The sequence below is a fragment of the Manis javanica genome, chromosome 10 (assembly GCF_040802235.1).
Source record: "Manis javanica isolate MJ-LG chromosome 10, MJ_LKY, whole genome shotgun sequence".
In the NCBI taxonomy this organism is placed as follows: domain Eukaryota; kingdom Metazoa; phylum Chordata; class Mammalia; order Pholidota; family Manidae; genus Manis; species Manis javanica.
The window spans coordinates 50703253-50723547 of NC_133165.1; the positions used below are offsets into that span (position 1 = coordinate 50703253).

Consider the following 20295-nt stretch of genomic DNA (forward strand, 5'->3'; position numbering starts at 1 on the left):
TTAAGGGGCGGGGCTCCACCAACTGTGGCGGAAGCGGATTGGCTAGAAGGAGTCCCAGGAAGTGATGCCAGGGAAGCTCACGTGTGCGGTTCCACTCCCACATGGCGATGCTTCTGAGGAGGTTCCTGCAGTCTCGAGGGCCCCTGGCGGCCTTGGGCCTCACGGTGGGACGGCATGAGGCCAGCCTAGTCACTGATACTGGGGCTGCTGTGCGAGTGCGGTTCGCCCCCAGCCCCACAGGTAACCTTGGCGGACGTGACACTGCAGACCCAGGCCCACCGTCTCGTGCCCGCCTAGCGAACGTTCCCGAAGTCCTTCCGGTGGAGCAGACTGGTCGGGCAGCGTGACCCTGTTTTAGAGAGGCGGAATAAGGTTCTTGAGCGGAAATTATTCTCATTGCCAGGAATTTCTTGGTGTTTATTGTACCATCTGTCTCTTTTTTCGTGTAATCAATAAACGTGTATTAAGTACAAACTGTGTGCCAGGTACTGTTCTAGGCGCTGGGATACAGTGGTCATACAGAAGTAGGGTTCTTGCCCACAAGAAGCCTGCATGGTAGTGACCACGGAGAAACACTTATCAAAATAACTGATTTTAGACAGTCGCATGTACCATGCGGGAAATGAAGCAATAGGGGATTTGTGTTAGGTAGGAGGCTCAAGAAGGCCTTGTTAAGGATGTGGCCTCCGAGCTGAGAACCAACAGACAAGGAAGGACCTAGCTGTGTGAAGCCTATAGGAGTAACGTTTTGGGTAGAGAAAATACTTTGTACCAGAGGTACCAAGGTCCTGTGGTTACTGGTGGTGGAGCTTATCAAGCCAGAGAATGAGGCAGGTTCTCATTATATACCGTAGTGAAGATCCTATTAAATAGGGCCTCCCCACCCTAACAAATTTTTTTCTCACTCAGATGCCTTCTGCTCTCTCCAAACGCAGCATGACTCCCATTCTTAACACCAGGTTCTACTTAAGGATGCCTTTGTGGCAAGATCCTAGCTGCACAGAGTGACAGGAGCTTTCTTGACAGGCAGTATAGTGTAGAGTGTACTTAAACCATCCATGGTGAAAGGATTGGTTTTTAATTTCCAGTTGATTATGGTCAATACTTTTCATAAAACCAGTGTAAATAAATTACTAGAAAAATTAAAATCTTAAAAGCATGCAAAATACGAGCCTTGTCAAATTGCTCTAAACGTCTAGACATTTACTCTCAATCTCTGTACTTGGTTGTGAACTGATAGCAATTTGCAGACCAGCACCGTTCTGCACCTCACTTTGAGAAGCACTCATGTAGAAGTTGAGTGCCACGGCCTGGGATTGTCTGGGTCCAAATTTCAGTCTTTGCCACTCCCTGGCTGTGTGACTTGGACTTAACCCCTCTGAGAGTTTTCCCATCTGTCAAAAAGGCTGGTAGTAGTACCTGCCTTACAGGTTTGAGTTCATGCACCTGAGACACTTAACAAGGTTATAGAGAGCAATTAAACAGTGGTCTCTATTACGGTGATTATACTACTAGTTTCCTTGCTGATATGTGGGAACAGCCCTTATGGGAAAGGCTTACGGGCTACAGGCAGATAAAAGAATCATCAAGCAATATAGATCGTTACAAAAGCTAACATTGAAGGGGGTACTTTGGTTAGTATGTAAGCCTCACAGTAATCCTGTAACAAGGTTTAGAGTGCCCAAGGGTTAGCAACTAGTGAATGGTGAATGCAGAATTTGAATCCAAGTTTATGTGATTCAAGAGGTCTTGCTTTCAATTACTGGACCCCTGTCTTCTATTTTTTGCTGTTGTTTTTTCGTTTGGTTTTGTGTTCACTGTGCAATAACTAGCTGAAGGTCATACACATAATCAGTGTCGAATAGGAGCCTGCCTGACCCCAGAAGAGCCTCTCATAGCCTGCGTGGCCTCCTCTGCCTGGAGATGCAGACGACCTCTGTGGAGACAGGGCAGTGGGCTGGACCAAAAAAGGTTAGAGAAGAGGGAATGACAGCCCTGGGAAAACTTAATTTTGCTTTCCATCAGGAATGATGAAAAAGTAAATATTAGGAGTTGAAGTGCAGATAAAGAAAAACAACAGAATCGAATATTACTTTTGGTTAAGTGTTTAAAGCTAGAATTTAAGGTGGAAATGGAAAGTAGAATCAAAAGGTATAATGTGGATGGTTATGATGGTGCATAGGAAGGTGTATGCAAAATGTAATTTACAGTATGTTAAATTTGTAATTAGTTTTGTTTTGCCAAAGCACATCATTGAATTTGCATAAATTAAATTGTGATATGAGTTAAGTGAATGATCCTGTGCTTCTCATTTGGGTGCAACCTGACCTTGAGACAAACCTCAAAGAGAACAGTGGGGAAGAGTTGGAGCTGATTTACAAAATGACATGCTCCAAAACATGGGTGGTCTTCTACTTCCAGCATGAGGGGCTAAATGATTCAGCTGTCCCAGTCCTTTTCTCTGGGAGTCTGCGTGCTCGCTGGAGAGATGGGATGGGGTAGCTGTTTCTTGGGCTGTGATATTCTTGGGACACTCTTGTTACAAGCAGAGCTTGTTTGCCTCTCAGCTGAGGGCCATCAGCTTATCTTCTCTGTCTTGTCTGAGCTGTTCTCTCTTCCCACCAGGCTTCCTGCACTTGGGTGGCCTCCGCACTGCTTTGTACAACTACATCTTTGCCAAGAAGCACCAAGGGAGCTTCATTCTGAGACTGGAGGACACGGATCAGACCCGCCTTGTGCCTGGAGCAGCAGAGAACATTGAGGACATGCTGGAGTGGGCAGGTGAGGCTGGCAGGGAAAGCGCCCTGTAGGTTCTCCCCCTTTCCCTAAGGGGGAAGGGGGAGTGGAGAAAGGAGCCTCTAGGTTTTCTCATGGCACCTGAGATGGAGAATGGGAGTTCCTGGAGAGATGTATACATTTGTGGTTCCTGGGGCGGCAGATACCACCTAAAATCTTCCTGAAAGAAAGCACCAAGGCTGTTCTGAGTTTTGTGTTCTTATCTCAGAATCTCAGAGCAGGCGGGAAACACAGGCAAAGCACAAGATGACACTGGAGAGCCTAGGCCTCTGGTGAGTAGGAGAAAGCTCCAGCCCCTTGTTCCCAAGTGGGAGTGCTGGTTCAGTTTGTCAAGTCTTCTGATTTCCAAGAGGAGCCAGAAATCTAAGGTTTTGTTTTGTTTTTTCCTTAATGAATACTTCCCATTGTTAAACCTGAGCTCAGATTTTTATTTTTTTTAACAACACTGTATAAGCCAAACAAAATGTGTGCAGCCTCTGAATTTGATCTTCTAGGAAGCTTAATTCTGAGGACACTAAGCTCAGAGAGGACAAGGAGGAGTATGTTTGTGTTCCCTGGGTCAAAGTTGCCTACCTGTGGGGACAGGTATGACTCGTTAAGGTCCCCAAGGAAAAATAGCACCAAGATTGTTTTGAGATATGTATACCAATTTCAGGTCAATTATTAACTATACTTGGTTCCTAAAGGGCAGAAATTTCATTTCTATCCTCTATTATAAATAAAATATCAGACTCTGTTGAGATTAGTTGAATAAAGGAATTCATTTGCCAAGATGACTTACTGTGATTCACATACTCTTCAGCTTTGAACAAAAACCTTATACTTGGTTAAGTAGGGGAAGACAGATAAACGTTAATGCATTCTTACTATGATATGAAGTATTGATAAGTGCTATGGAGAAAAGGTAACAGGTTAGGGAACCAGTGGGGAGGGGTGCCTTTTAGATAGGGTGGCCTCTGGGAATGTAACATTAGGGCAGAGACTTGGACAAAGTGAGAGCCCAGCTCCGTGTTACCTAGGCAAAGATGTTCAAAGCAGAGGGAATAGCCTATGCAGAGGCCTTGCAAAAGGAAAGTGCTGAGTGTATTAGGAGAGCAGCTGGGAGGCCAGTGTGGTCCATGCCCAGTGAGCAAAGCAGAGTGACAAGAGCTGTGAGGGCAGAGAAGTTGGTAGGAGCCAAATCTGGTAGTGCCACACAGCCAAGATGAGAACTTCGATTTCATGGAGTGCCTGTGTGCACTGTACAAGGCATGAAGAGTAGGATGACGGGCAAGTCCTGCCCTCATGGAGCCCCCTGTGTAGCATGATGGTGTGAGTGAGGCCTGCTTCCCTCAGTGGAGCACCCCTTCCAGGATTTTGGTAAGGTAGAGGGCAATCCAGGCCGCACTTCTGGAGCTTCTTGCTTCCAGAGTCACTTTCTTTTTTTTAACTGATACATAAACACAAGGTATGAAATTCACCATTTCAAAATGTGCATTTCACTGGTTTTTGATACATTCACAGTGTTGTGCAACCTTACCACTGTCTAATTCCAGAACATTTGCATCATGCCGAAATGAAACCCTGCACCCATTAGCAGTCACTCTCCGTTCCCCTGTCCCACCAGCTGCTGGCAATCACTAATCTGCTTTATGTCTCTGGTTTGCCTGTTCTGGACATTTCATATAAGTGGAATCATGCAACCTGTGACCTTTTATGACTAGCCTTTACTTACCATAAGGTTCACCTGTATTGTAGCATGTGTCAGTACAGTGGAGCCTTGAACTTGTCATGGGTTTGAACTGTGTGGGGCTACTATACAGATTTTTTCAATAAATATATTGAAAAATTTTTGGAGTGTAGGGGTCCAAGCCGCGGCCGAGGTCGGACCCCAGCCCTTCTAAGATGGCGCTCACATCCGGTAATGGCACATCACACGCATCCACTCTGCCGAGTAGGAGAATCCCCCCTCCCAGACCTTATAAGTAGTTCCGTGCTCGTGCACACTGCATGATTTCCGCCCTGTCGCCAATAGAGTTAAAGGTCACGCATGCTGTCCCCTTTGATTGGTCTAGGAAACATATATATAGCAGTAGTTAGTAGTAGGGAGAAGGAGAAGCCAGCAGAACCAGAATTGGAGATTTGAGACAGTCTGAAAAAACATTTTCTTCTCCCTAGCTTACTTTATTTTAAGGATACAGCATATAATACACATAACATAAAAAATATGTATTAATGGGCAATTTATCAGTAAGGCTTCCAGCCAACAGTAGGCTATTAGTAGTTAAATTTTGTGGGAGTTATAAGTTACACTCAGATTTTTGCCTGTGCAGGGAATTGGTGCCCCTAATTCCTGTGTGGTTCAAAGGTCATCTGTACTTCACTCCCTTTTATGACCTAATAATACTCATTGTATGGAAATACCACATTTTGTTTATCTATTCATCAGTGGAATGGGCATTTAGATTATTTCCACTTTTGGTTATTATGAATAAAACTGCTACAAACTTCCTTACCAGTTTTATGTGAACATATGTATTCAGTTCCCATAATGGAATCACCCTTAAAACCTGGAACATACCAAATGCTGAACACATTAAGGTTAGATAGATTAGAAAGGGGCCCCCAAATATACCTAACTCAACCCACTGTTCTAACGAATGAAGAAACAGAGGCCCAGTGGTAGAGGGAGCTAAATAATACTAGTAATACAGCCCAAACTCACTCAGTGCTTAGCACATGCCAGGCAATGTGCTGAGCACCTCACCTATTTCATCTCACTCGAGCTCACTCTGACCACCCTCAGGAGGTTTACTATTTGTATCTTTTTACAGATGAGGAAATGGGCTATGAAAGGTGACTTGCCCAAGGCCTCTGAGCTTGCCAGCATGTTTGAGCCCAGGCCCTTCTGCCTCCAACGTTTGTGTTAACATCCAATATGCAGGATCAACCCTGTCCTTATCTTCCTAATTCATTTAAAGTTGTTGAAAGTAGAAATGCTATCACCCAGCTCTTCCATGTCCCCTGTGCCTCTACTAGAAGTGTTTATAGTTGTGGTTTGTGACCTAAGGACATTGACCCTGATTTGGGGCTTTGGCTTTTCACAGATCACATTTCATCTAACAGCATGTAGTGCAATGGTTCTGTATGTGAGTCCTTGAACTAAGCGCTTTGTAAGCATGGAAGCATCTAGCTCTCACCATCACTTTGCACGGCAGACTGTTAACTCCAACTCCACTTTTCAGAGAAGGAACTAAGGAACATTGTGTCAGTACAATGAGTGGTTAAGAGCATAGACTCTGGAAGCAGTGAGCCTGGGTTTGAATCTAGTTGTACCCCTTATCCTTGGCCAAATGGTGTAACAAAGCCTTCTGTGCCTAAGTGACCTTATTTAATGGGGATCAGAATGGCATCTACCTGGAAGGGTGGTTCTCAGGCCTAATGTAGATCACAAATCATAATGCAGCCTGGCCAGTGCTTGGCACTTCAGCACATGCACATCTTCAGGATCTCTTGTCACAGCTGGCTGGGCAGAGGCAGAAGTCCAGCCAGGGCCTGATGCACTATGCCCCGAACCATGCTGCTTTCTCCTGAGTCAGTTGTTTCAGGCCTGGGCTGTTTCTCTCTCCCCAGGGAAAGGATGGAGGGAGAGGATGTGCACTTGAGAGCATGGATGTGGACCCAATACTCCTCCACTTGATTCCTTATCCACCAGGTCATGTGACCTTGAGCACTTGACCTCTCTGAAGTTTAGCTTTGCATCAGCAAAAGGGAAATTTTAATTGTAGAGACCTCGTGGATGGTTGTGAGGATTAAAAGCTTTATTGTACTTGTAAAGTATATGAAACCATGGCAGGGTGTCTTAGTCACCATCGTTGGGTGACAAGTCTCCCCTCTGGCTTCCAGGCATCCCCCCTGATGAGAGCCCTTGCCGGGGAGGTCCTGCCGGGCCTTACCGGCAGTCTCAGCGACTCGAGCTGTATGCCCAGGCCACAGAAGCTCTGCTGAAGACAGGCACTGCTTACCCCTGTTTCTGCTCACCCCAGCGGCTCGAGCTCCTGAAGAAGGAGGCCCTGAGGAACCATCAGACACCCCGGTAGGGGCTCCAGGCTGTCCCAAAGTTGGGTGTGTTCATTGACTATTGCTGCCTAATGAATTACCCCCAAGTTTTTATTTTCTGATGACTTCTGTGGGTTAGGAGTCTGGGCACAGCTTATGTGGGTCCCTTGGCCTCAGGGTTTCTTTCAGAGCTGCAGCTGAGGTCTTGACCAGGTTGGCAGTTACCTCAAGGCTGGACTCACGGAAGACGTGCTTCTGTTTCTCTCATGAGAACTCAGGCCACGCTGGCTGTTGCCTGGAGATGTCGGGCCCTTGCCATGTGGGCCTCTCCATAGGGTGGCTCACAGCATGGCAGCTGGCTTCCCTCAGAGTGAGCCAGGAGAGAGCCAAAGAGAGCAGGCAAGATGGAAGCTAAAGTCTTTTGGTAACCTAATCGAGGCTTCTGGCTTGGGCTAAGTGCTTTTGTCATGTTCTCCTGACTTTTGTCATACTCTGTTGATCAGAAGGAAATCACCAAGTCCAGTCCACACCAGGGGAGGGGAAGACATTAGGGCAGAAACACTAGGAAGTGAGGATCACTGGGGCCTTGTTAGAACTGGTGTCACATTGGGTCTCAGGCAGTAACATATAAAGTAATTTCAATTATTTATTTTGAGTAAGTAAAATTTTTTCATATCCAGAAAGTCATATATGAAAAGATCTCTCCCAACCCTGACTCTGGCTACTCAGTTTCCCAGAAACTGCTGGTGTTAGAATTTTCTTATGACTCTTCCACAGACATTCAATACCTACACTGATAAATGCATATTCTTTCTCTTCTCCCCCATTCAAATGTTCATGCACAGTATGTGCAACTCCCCATCCACTTACTGAGGATCAGTCTTATTGGTCCTTAATTTTTCTTTATGCTTGCATGGTATTCCATCCTATGGATATGCTATCAGTCACTTAATCAGCTTCTTACTAATGGACTGCTATGTCATTTCTTGTATTTTGTTATAAAATAGAGCTGTGACAAGTAACATTGACCACCATCATTTTGTGCATGTGCAGTGTGTGTTGGAGCCATTCCTAGATGTGGAATTGCCAGTCCCTTTGTAACTTTGATAGATACTGCCCAGTGGCCCTTTACGGGGCTTCAGCATATAGCATTGGAGTTCCAGCTTATGTGAACTATTTGGACAAGGGTTTGGATGTTTGGACAAGGTCATGACATTCCCTGCAGCACTGCTTTTTTATTATAAACATTCTGTTTGTCCATTGACAGCCAGTTACTTTTCTTCTGAAAAGTAATCACCGTCAATTACCCTGGAATCCATGCAGCCATTTACTGAGTGAACACTTAGCTCCATGGCAAAGACTGTGCTTACAGGCTTTACATTTGGCTGTCAAGATGCTTCTGTCAGCAAGTAAAAGACTACTCTGTTTAAAAGGGACAAACCAGAGCTTCTCATATTTTAATGAACCACCTGGGGATCTAGTTAACATGCAGATTCTGATTCAGTGGGTCTGGGGTGGGGCCTGCTGTGCTGAATTTCCCACAAGCTCCCAGGTGAGGCTGATGCTGGAGATCTAACCACACTTTGTGTAACCAGAACACAAACCACACAGTTGTCTTACTCTGCAGAAGTCTGGTGGTGGGGGACCCCAGGATAAAACCCATAGCTTCAAGACATCAAGGTTCTGTTTTGGCTTCTCGCTGCCTCCTTACCACCTGCCACCCCATCAGTTATAAGAGGATGAGGCAGCTCCAAGCATTGTGTCCTCAGAGGACAACATCTGAACAGCACAGATAGGGGCAGCTGGGGAATAAAAAGAGGCATTTTCCTCTTGTGGCTCTCTTGTTCTTGCTTGAAGAGGAAATCTTTCCCAGAACCTTAGCCCTTCCCGACCCCCACACATACTTTTCTTTAGAATGAGTAGAATGTTCCTACCCAGACCGGTCACTGGCACAGAGGAATGGGGTTGCATGATTAGCCACACCAGTCATGATTCAGCCCCTGGGACTAGACATTTCGTCATTTTCTCGTTAGCAAGGAAGAAGGGAGACACACTTACATCTGCCACACTTGGTTTCACCAACCTCCTCCTCATCCCCATTCAGGACTGAAGGAAGAGCTTGGAGAGGTAAATGACTTCCCAAGGTCATCCACCTGTCAGAGACAGACAGGCCTCATGCCTGTCACCAGTACACTTGGCTGCTATACTGCTTTGCTTCCCAACAGGTACGACAACCGATGCCGGAACCTGAGCCAGGGACAGGTGGCCCAGAAGCTGGCCACAGGCCCCAAGCCCGCCATCCGCTTCCGCCTGAAGGAGGAGGCGCCAGCCTTCCAGGACCTGGTGTATGGCTGGAATCGGCATGAAGTGGCCAGTGTGGAGGGGGACCCGGTCATCTTGAAGAGCGATGGCTTCCCCACGTACCACCTGGCTTGCGTGGTGGACGACCACCACATGGGTATCAGCCACGTGCTACGGGGCTCAGAGTGGCTGGTCTCCACCTCCAAGCACCTGCTCCTCTATCAGGCCCTGGGCTGGCAGCCTCCTTGCTTTGCCCACCTCCCCCTGCTGCTCAACAGGGATGGCAGCAAGCTCTCCAAGAGGCAAGGGGACATTTTCCTGGAGCATTTTGTGGCTGCTGGCTTCCTGCCGGATGCCTTGCTTGACATTATCACCAACAGTGGCTCAGGATTTGCAGGTACCCGCCCATCTGACAGGTCAGTGGGACTATAGGTGTGAGGAGCTGGGACTTTGGTTCAGGCCCACCTAGTCTTTGGTCCCAGCTATGCCACCGGCCGGCTGCATGATCTTGCAACAGTTCATTGTCTTACTCCAAATGGTTATTGAGCCAGACACTGTGTTAAGTGCTGGGACTACAATAGTGAACAAGATAGGTGTACTCAAGAAGCTTATGGTCTCTGAGCCTCAGTTGCCTCATCTGTAGAATGGGGCTAAGTGTCTCCCTTATAGGGTTAAGTTAGGATTCACTGAGTTCATGAGCAGGAGGCACCCAGTACAGTATCTGTTACACAATAACCACAAAATTACAGGTCCTGTGATGATTACAGTAATATTATCACCACAACTGCAAGTAGATACTCTAACAATATTGAATAGATTACTGTGACCCTAGTTTATTCCAAGCTTTGCCCCTATCCTTGGCCCAAGACTTATAGCCCAAGATTTAAAGAAGCACCAAGTAGGAAGACCTGTTGGTGGAGGGGATTTTCGAAAATGTAGCAGTAATAGTTTGCTTACTGTTTTTTGCTCTTATTCAATCCTTAAAAGATCCTTGAGAAGTATTTATTATCCCCACTGTTCGTAAGAAGATTAAGAGGCCCAGCGAGGTTGAGTAACTTAGAAGGGGACGTGGCAGATGCTCATATTAGGGCTCTGCCTGACCACGGTGCTTACTAACTGTGGGCTGGAGCTGCTGCTCGTGAGAAGTGATTCCCAGCACACGGGTTCTCAACTCTGGCTGCACTTTGGAAACACCCAGGACGTTTGTGAAATATACTGATGCTCAGACCCCATCCAAAAAACAACAGGTTCAGAATCTCTGGAGTACAGCCAGGCTATGAGAATGTTATTGTTGCAGCTCATGTCTTTGAGGGCAGTGGGGATTGGTTTAGCCTGATTGATTTCAAACATCTTTTTTCCTTGGTGACAGGACCCTTTCTGCAAGTGAAAGCTCATTCAGGCCCTTGATATATAAAACAGCTAGAAGTTGAATCCCTTTGGTCAAACTGGAATGGGGAGTTCCGAGCATGCTCCCTCAGCCTCCCATGTGATTGAAAATGGAGGGAGGAAGCTTGCTAAGTGGCTGGGCATGCCTCTATTACAGAGAACCAGATAGGCAGGACCTTGCCAGAGCTGATAACACAGTTTGACCTCACCCGCGTCACCTGCCACTCAGCCCTGCTGGACCTGGACAAGCTCCCAGAATTCAACAGGTGAGTGGGGAACCTGGAGGAGTCCTGGTGGGTCCCCATGCCAGATGGTGTAGTGAGCTCTGGAGTCACACAGACCAGATTTTGACTATGGGCTCAGGTGTCTAATGTGACCACATGTAGGTCACCTAACCTCATTGACCCTGTGTCTCCCCTTCTCTAAAATGGAGTTAATAATAGTCCCCACCTTGTGCAGTTGTTTTAAGAGTTGAATTAAATTAAATGTTGCATCAAAGTGTTGTGCACATCCCTGGCACATAGAAAGTATCCGGTAGAGGTAGGAATTGTTTTTATCATCGCCATTGTGCCTGCCCACCCCTTTGATGGATTCTGTTGACAACCACACCTGGAGATGAGCATCTTCATTTTGGAATCCTACCCTCCCCTCCACAGCCAGCACAGTGAAGGAGCACTGTCTCAGGGCAGATGTGTCAAGTCTCAAGTAGTTCTTCACTCTGAAACCCCAGAACGCAATTACTGTTCAGATCACTGTTGATGTGTTGCAATCTAAGGGTGTTAGTGGTAAAGCCAGCAGATGGATTTGTGCTTAGTGGGCAAGGGGCTCGAAGCCTTCCCTTGAGCACTGGTTTGGAGACAGGCTCTTCTCAGCACTTTACTTGCACGAACCCAGAGAATTTCCATTGACTGCAGGTGTTTTAAGGATGTTACTTCATTTACTTTTCCCATCAGACCTATGAAGTAAGTTGTATGATTCTGCTCTATCTTGCATATGAGGAAACCAAGACGTAGAGAAGTTAAATAACTAGCCCAAGCTCACACAGTAAACAGTGGGCATCTCTTGAAAGGGGCATTCAAAAGTGAAAGCAACTTTTACACTACCTTTCTTATAGAGAAGGCAGTCTCTCAAGGAAGAGGGGTCAGGACAGAGGATATACTTGGTAACCCATTCCAGGCCTCCCCGAAGTATGACGGGTAGCCAGGGAAAGATGGAGGTGAGTTTTTTACTTAATGTGAGTCAGGGAGGCGATCCAGCATAGGGGCTAATGCCCGCAAGTGTAGTGCAGCCAAAGCTGTGATCTTTAGATTCTTCTGTCATTAAGCCACTGCCATGATTATTTCAGTGACAGCAGTAAAGATGGTAACAGTAGTAGTCATGGCAGTATTAGTGATGGGGTGGATGTGTGACAGTGATTGGCATTTATCTAGCACTTACCATGCCTCAAGCCCTGGACCTCACACAGATGGTCTCAAGCATGGCCACCAGGCTCTTCTGACTTCTTTCTTTCTACTGTCTTGTGTACCTAAGGAGGGCCTAGAAATAATGATCATTTCTGTACCTATTTCATGTGGTTTTTCTTAATTCCTAAAAAAAAGACACATTACGTTTTTGGCCAGTGTGTGTTCTACTTAGCTTCCCAGAGGGCCTCATCCTTCCACCCTCTGACGTGCCCGAGCTTCTGTTCAGACTCCCTGCCTGTCTCCAGCTCCCGGATGTGGCAGTAATGCAGGCCTTGTGCTCAGTGTTTTATAGATAGTCCCTCATTTAATCTGCACAAATGCCCTGTGAGGGAGGTCCTGCACCACTTGCTCTCTTGGGTCCCTCTAATCCAGCCAGGGACAGGTTAAGGACAGCCTAGAGGCTGAGGACTGACAAGGCCTGGTTGGAGGGTTGGACTCTTAGAGGCTTTGCTGCTTCCAAAGGAGGGAACAAACAGAATAATTTTAGAAAGGAGAAGATTTGAACTGACAAGACAACCTGAACTTTTTAACTGTAAGCCCTGAATTCAAGAAACTGCCCTCTGGACTGTCCCTTGGTTCTGAAACCTAGAAATCCATATTCTTAAACTCTGTCCCTTTTTACCAGAGCCCCTTGCTTCAAGCTGTGTAAGGAGGCAGACACTCCAGCTTCTGCTTTGTAAATACAGGGGGATGTAGAGGCCAGCCAGGTAGCACAGAGGCAGAGCAGGCTAGGTGAGAAATGCCAGGGAGCCGAGGGACTGGCAAACTGGAGCTCTGTTGGTCTCATGTAGGCACCCAGCCAGCTGAAGCATGAGGAATAAGGGCCCTTTGCAGCCAGGTCTTCTGATTTCCCAAGAGAAACCAAAAATCTCTATGTTTATGTGATTTCTTCCTCTTTTAAAATGTTACCTCCTATTTTAAAGACACTGAAAAGACCATGTGTCTGGGCTGTTTGGGGTGCTCAGGCTGTTTCAGACCTTGGCCAGCTCCCCTTCCTTCATTAGCCCACCTCTAGGCTGCGGGAGGGACAGCCCATACAATTTGTCCCTTAGGGATGGAGGGTTTGGGTTGGCTTGTAGATGCCAGCACCAGGAGGGTCCCTTGGCTTCTCTTACAGGCTGCACCTGTGTCGGCTGGTGAGCAGTGAGACCCAGAGACTCCAGCTGGTGGGGAAGCTGCAGGCCCTGGTGGAGGAGGCGTATGGGAGCCAGCTGCAAGACAGGGCTGTTCTGGACCCTGCCTACCTGGAGAGGATTGTCCTGCTGAGACAGGTATGGGGCTGGGGAGCTTGGAGACTGAGGGAGTGGGTTGTGCCCCTGGCCCTCCGTTTCTGGTGTCCCCAGTGCAGTCAGTAACTGCCTCTTTCCTCAGGGTCACTTTTGCCGCCTGCAAGATTTGGTCTCCCCAGCACACTCCTATCTATGGACTCGCCCTGTTGTGGGCCGAGCACAGCTGGGTGCCATCTCGGAGAAGGTGGACGTGATTGCCAGGCGTGTGCTGGGGTGAGTTCCTGCAGGCCGAACTCAGGGCTCTGCACCCTTCTTCCCTGTCCCTCCCAGGGCTCCGTTACTCCAGGGCTCGTCTGTGGGGCCCGCAGCGCAGCCCCAGGGCCATGACAGGCTCCTGGTGAGGGGATCACTCACCTGCTGTCACTGGTAGCAGGGCTTATCCAGAGGAGTCCAGAGGCAGTGTCTAGCTCTGGGGTTGAGCCCACCTGCATTCCATCCCGGTGCTGCCAGGTACGCACCCAGTTCCACTACCAGCTACTTGTGAGCTTCCCCACAATGACACTGAGGAGAGTGTCTACTTTTTTCCCACATCATGTTTTATATTTTCAATATTTTGTCCCCTTAATTTCATAGATAACAGTAATCACGTGGCCCAGTTAATGACTCAGTAAGGAAGTTACTTTTGTCTTCAAGCTGAAACTCAGTTGCTCAAATACTAGAGTTAGTAAGGAAATCTGCACTGAAAGACTGCCTCTTCAATTACTTAGTAACCCAATTCCCTGAGCCAGTGGCACTCCACACTGAGCTCACCTGGGGAGTGGGGATATCTAGACCCTAGCATGGGCAAGAAGCATCAAGTTGGCCTGCATGTCATCTGCACCAGGGATGCCCTCCAGCTTCTGCCCCTTCTGAGCATTTTCCATTTAGAGTCTCCAGTAATAACTGAGGGAACTGGGAAGGGGCTGTGGGCTAGACCCACCTGATTCAGCTCCCGTCCCTTACTTAGAGTCAGGGCTGGGACAAAGTTTTTCCAAGTCCAGCTCTACTGTGGAATTGGGAATTTCTCTGAAACTCAGACACTCGTTTGGGAGAGGATCTCATTAAATGTTTCAGTTTGTGGGCAAAGAATGGTTGTAGCAAGTTGGTGGCAGTACCCTTACTGGAGCTGGGTCTCCTGATTTCTTTCCTTCTGCTGTTCTTTACCATATCTCCCCAAAAGTCTCCCTCCCACCAATTTTGAAGCTATGTTTCAGATAATTTCCCAGAGAGCTTCCTTCTTCCATCCTAATGTCTAACCCATTCCTGAGTTTCTTTTTAGATGCTCTTGCAATGTCTCTGAGCTCTTGGTTATAATAAAAAGATCAGCTAATATTTAACTTTTTACTGAAATATAAGACCTAATACTCTGGAATACTTACAATCTGTTCAGGTGGTGTACCCTGTGCTCTACAAGTTTTAACTTAGCCCCACCATAGCCCTGTGAGGTGCACTTTACAAGTGAGAAAATTGAGGCCTGTGGATTACATGACACAGAAGTAGCCAATTAGTAAATCCTCCTATATGGTACCTCTTATTTTCCGTACATTATGCCCACTTGCTTGGATTATCTGTGTATGTGGTCCCCTGGTGGTTTTTCCTTCCCCAGCTTGGATGTGGATGGGGTAACAGATACTCCTCTCCTCCCCTCCTCCCAAACACACTTGAATTCTGGTTGTGCCACTCATATTGTAGCTAATCAATAATCTTCTGAAGTTCTCCTTCCCACCCATTTGCCATTGGCCCATGCAGGCCTCTTATAGACTGGCCCTCTTCTAGGCTTCTAGAAGGATTTGGTACGAACTTAACTCAGGACGTGCTAAATAGAGAACTGAAGAAGCTGTCAGAAGGTCTGGAAGACACCAAACACAGTAGCGTGATGAAACTTCTCCGAGTGGCTCTCAGTGGACAACTGGTGAGGCGGGTAGATGGGCTGGACTATTCCCTGGAGCCCCTCATTTGTCTGTCCAGTTAACAGTCATCAGAGGTACTAAGCTCAGTGTTGGGAATACAAAAATGAATGCAACATGGTAACTTCCCTTATTCAGTCATTCAACAGATAATATTTATTGAGTACCTCCTATGTGCCAGCCCCATGCTGGGTACAGTGGATCCAGTATGAATGGAACACGCACACTCCTTGCCTTTATAGAGCTGGTGGTTGAGTTGGGGCAATAGACATAAGGGAAAAACAGATTCCTGGGACCCACCCTCAGCTGCAGAAATTAGAGACAATACAATGCAAACTCTGCCCCTTGGGATGCAGGTAGCAGTGTTGGGGTTGGCGTGAGACATAACTTACGCAGACTGAAGCTGGGCAAGAGTTCCTTAGGCAGTGTGAGGCAACAAGGCACTGTTTTCTCTTTCTGGTTTCAGCAAGGACCCCCCGTGGCTGAGATGATGGTGTCCTTGGGAGCAAAGGAAGTCCGGGAACGAATACAGAAGGTGCTTTCCAGCTAGAGGAAGATGTGCAGGACAGTGGAGGTGGCCCTGGGAACCTGTTCACATGTAAACTACATTCATCGGGGAGGAGGAGGAGGCCTGAGTCCCTCACGAAGCTTGCAGAAGGAACCAAGAGCGGAAACAGTCTATGGGTGTACACCAGTGCATGTATGGCTTCATGCAGGCCCATCCTTGTGAGTTAGCCATGGAAGCCCCACCCTATCTCACCTCTGTGACTCTGGAAAGGAAGCCCTCATGTGTGGTTCTGATACCACATTGCACAGCAGAGGTTAGGAGCTGGCCTACAGAACAGTCCAGAAGGCTTGTGTTTTATTATGCTTGGAAAGCTATAACAAAATGCCACAGACAGGTGGCTGAAACAACAGAAAATTATTTTCTCACATTTTTTGGACTGCAAGTCCAAGATCAAAGTGTTGGTAGGTTTCCCCAAAGGCCTCTGTCCTAGGCTTGCAGATGGCTGCCTTCCCACTGTGTCCTCACATGGCCTTTCCTCTGTGTGTGCCCTTGGCATCTCTCTGCGTGTCCAAATCTCCTCTTGTAAGGATATCAGTCAGATTGGAGAAGGGCCCACCCTAATGGCTCATTTTAACTTAATTACTTTAAAGGCCCTATCTCCAAATACAGTCACATTCTGAAGTACAAGGAGTTAGGCTTAACATATGAATTTGGTGGGTAGGGGGACACAGGTCTGCCTTTAACAGCTCAGCAGAATCCTGGACTCACAGATCCCAGTTCTCATGCCCAGTTTGGATTTGGAGCAATAAAGGGTAATTCACTCAAGCAGGACTGAAGTAGACATCAGGCTTTCTTTGGGGGTTGTAAGGGCAAGACATAGGCATCTGGTGAGGTTGAACACTTATATATTATACTACTATTCATCTTTGGACTTGGTGAAGCCTGTGTTTCCCTTCCCTAAAGATCATCTGTTCCTCTTTTCCAGTTCTCCATACCTGGTTCTTGGATTGGAGACCTTCACCCTACCTTTATTGCAGCTTTTTCTTCATGTCTACCTCTTCTTTCCACGCATTACTTGTAAGTTATTGCAGGTTTCTGAAATGAGATGTTCTTTTTGGGGTGAATAGGAATGCTAAAGTGAAAATATAGTGGTTGGCTAAAAAGACCTCTGACAGAGCTTCTAGGCTGCCCCTATGTGGCAGCCAGCCTCTAGATGTCCCTTTGTCATCTCTGCCTCCTGGTATTCACATTGAAGAGGGCTGACTGGTGAGGCATCTTAGCTTCCATCTTGTTCTCTTGGATCCGTTACTCTGTGGGAGGCCAGGTTCCACATCTTGCAGGCACTTAAGGCAACATCTGTACCTTATTGAGAGGTTTGTGTAACAAGGAACTGAGGCCTCCTGCCAAAAGCCGCATGAGTGAGCTATCTTGGAAGCATATCTTCCAGCCCCAGCCAAGCCTTCAGATGACTGCAGCCTTCCTGAGAGATCCTGAGCTAGAACCACTCAGCCAGGTTGCTCCCAAATTTCAGACACACACAAGTTATAAGATAATAAATGTTTATTGTTTAAAGCCACTTGGTTTGGTTATATTTTGTTACCCATCGGTGGATAGCTAATGCACTTCCTTTGTCCGTAGGAGTAGGGAAGGGATTAAAGACTTGTTATGCTTTAAGAGTCCTAGTCTTTGCTTGAAAAAATAGGTCAGTATAAGTTCTTTGGTTGCAAGCAATAGAAACCAATTCTGCCTAACTTAAGTTTACTGGAGACTCTTAAGTTTGTGGAGAGTTAAGTTTATGGAAATTTAAGTTTGTGAGAGAGTCAAAGAATCTATAGGATATTCAAAGAATCAGATTTCGGGAAAGACAGGAACCAGGGAATCTCCAGTTATTGAGGCAACAGGAGCTAATGGCCAGTCTTGTCTGCGTTCTACAGTGGGGACCAACAACTGTTCCCTGTTGGTGTTGTTTGTTTCCCTGTGTGCATTTTCCCCTTTGGTTTTGGATGAACGCAGCTAAAGATTTCCATTCTGAGAGTGTTCGTTTGGGCTGAGGTTATGTTGCATTCCCTAGCCAGGAATAGGTAGTCCCTCAGTGACTCTACCTAGTGGAGGAAAAGTTATTCACAAGGAAAACTAGAGAGCTTTTTCTAGAAGAAGGGGTAAAGGCAGAAACAACAGGTATTGACCACAAGAAGGGGATGCCGAACAATACTTGTGATTCATTGTGCACTCATAGGAGCCTCATGCACTGCTGGGTTTCAGACTCTGCTGGCAAACATTTGAGCCCATCATCTCATCAAATCTTCATGAACCCATGCAAGCAGTATTATTATTTCTATGTTATAAGGAGGGAAACTGAGGCTCAGGAGAATCATTGAACTCTTCTAAGATTATAGTTTGAGACAAAGTGAGGATTTAAACTCAGGCTTATAGCAATCGAGAGTCCAAGCTCAAACTTTAACTCCTTGAGTGACATCAGAGCCTTTGCTTCTGAGATCTTAAGAAGCGTCAGAAGAAACCCTGGTTGTGGTCAGGGAATGTTTTAACAAAATGGGTGATCAAAATGCTGAGTTGATTAAGCTGCTATCACTTCCTCAGTTGGAGTGAGCTATCTAAAAAGCAGCATACATCTCTGGGCTGGGGGCTTTTGTTCAGGACCAGTAGGAGTATATCAAAGGACTTAACACATTTTAAATAACCTCAAGTGCATCCCTAAGTGTTTTGGACTGGTATAGTAAAGGTCATGGAGGCTAACTGTCTAGACTTAGAAACCAGTTCTACCACTTACTCTGTGTAACCTCTGTACCTCAGTTTCCTCATCTGTAAAGTGGGGATAACAATTGTACCTGTCTCAAAGAGTTGTAAGGATTACAAAAGATGCCATATGGAGGGGTGAAGCCAGGATGGCGGCGTGAGTAGAGCAGAGGAACTCTCCTCCCAAAACCACATAGAATTATGAAAATATAACAAAGACAACTTCCTAAAATAGAGACCAGAGGACACACACAGGACAACATCCAGACCACATCCATACCTGCAAGAACCCAGCGCCTCACGAAGGGGGTAAGATACAAGCCCTGGCCCGGCGGGACCCGAGCGCCCCTTCCCCCGGCTCCCGGTGGGTGTAAAGAAACCGAAGTGGTTTTTTTCTTTTTTCCTGGTGAGTGCTTCTTGGAAGCCTTAAAGGGACAGGGACCCCAATACTAGGGAAACAGGGCAGCAAGACCGGTGAGCGGGTGCCTGAGACCTGCGCCTGAGGACAAAGAAAATTGTGCGTTTCACCCTTTTTTTTTTGGCGAATGCTTTTTGGAAGCCTTAAAGGGACAGGGACCCCAATACTACAGAAACAAGGCAGCAAGACCGGTGAGCAGATGCCTGAGACCGGCGCCTGAGGACAAAGAAAATCGCGCATTTTTTCCTTTTTTTTTTTTTTACCTCTTTCATTGTTGCTGTTGTTGTTTTGGTTTAGAGAGTGCTTTTTGGAAGTCTTAAAGGGGCCAGACAGGACACTTAGACCAGAGGCAGGGAATCTGGGGATCTCTGGGCACTCTAACCCCCTGGGCAACAGGGAGCACAGAGGCCCATTACGGAGATAAATAGCCTCCCGGCCGCTCCCCCTCCAATGGGACTCCACCATTTTGGAGGAGCAGCCCCAGCCAGGCCACTCCCACAGCACCAGCAAGATAAACTCCATAGCAACCGGGCAGGGAGCAGAAGCCCTGTCTGCGCACAGCTGCCAAGCATAAGCCACTAGAGGTCACTATTCTCCCAGGAGAGGAAGGTCACAAACCAACAAGAGGGAAAGCTCTTCCAGCTGTCACTCATACCAGCTCTGCAAACTATCTCTATTACCATGAAAAGGCAAAACTGCAGGCAAAGATCACAGAATCAACACCTGAGAAGGAGACAGACCTAACCAGTCCTCCTGAAAAAGAATTCAAAATAAAAATCATGAACATGCTGACAGAGATGCAGAGAAAAATGCAAGAGCAATGGGATGAGATACAGAGAAAAATGCAAGAGCAATGGGATGAAGTCTGGAGGGAGATCACAGATGTCAGGAAGGAGATCACAGAAGTGAAACAATCTCTGGAAGGATTTATAAGCAGAATGGATAAGATTCAAGAGGCCATTGAAGGAATAGAAACCAGAGAACAGGAATGTATAGAAGCTGACATAGAGAGAGATAAAAGGATCTCCAGGAAGGAAACAACACTAAGAGAACTATGTGACCAATCCCAAAGGAATAATATTCATATTATAGGGGTACCAGAAGAAGAAAGAGGAAAAGGGATAGAAAGTTTCTTTGAAGAAATAATTGCTGGAAACATCCCCAAACTGGGGGAGGAAATAATCGAACAGACCACGGAAATACACAGAAACCCCAACAGAAAGGATCCAAGAAGGACAACACCAAGACACATAATAATTAAAATGGCAAGGATCAAGGACAAGGAAAGAGTTTTAAAGGCAGCTAGAGAGGAAAAGGTCACCTATAAAGGAAAACCCATCAGGCTAACATCAGACTTCTCGACAGAAACCCTACAGGCCAGAAGAGAATGACATGATATATTTAATACAATGAAACAGAAGGGCCTTGAACCAAGGATACTATATCCAGCACGGCT

At 46.7% G+C, this 20295-nt stretch overlaps 1 protein-coding gene across 2 annotated transcripts; it reads left to right on the plus strand.

The window, feature by feature from the left end:
• The first annotated feature begins 52 nt into the window (after positions 1-52).
• Positions 53-17243, plus strand: EARS2 (glutamyl-tRNA synthetase 2, mitochondrial). 2 transcript variants are annotated; one of them, XR_012122257.1, is made up of 10 exons: positions 53-240; positions 2626-2781; positions 6682-6871; positions 9060-9532; positions 10679-10787; positions 13102-13255; positions 13356-13486; positions 15029-15164; positions 15626-15885; positions 16653-17243. XR_012122257.1 is itself a non-coding variant. In XM_017653214.3 (9 exons), exons 1-9 carry the CDS (start codon positions 102-104, stop codon positions 15707-15709), a joined length of 1572 nt encoding a protein of 523 aa, XP_017508703.2. In that variant the 5' UTR covers positions 53-101; the 3' UTR covers positions 15710-17243. The 2 variants fall into 2 exon arrangements, 1 of the variants encoding a protein (XP_017508703.2); XM_017653214.3 differs by having other exon boundaries at positions 15626-17243.
• Positions 17244-20295: the final 3052 nt, after the last annotated feature.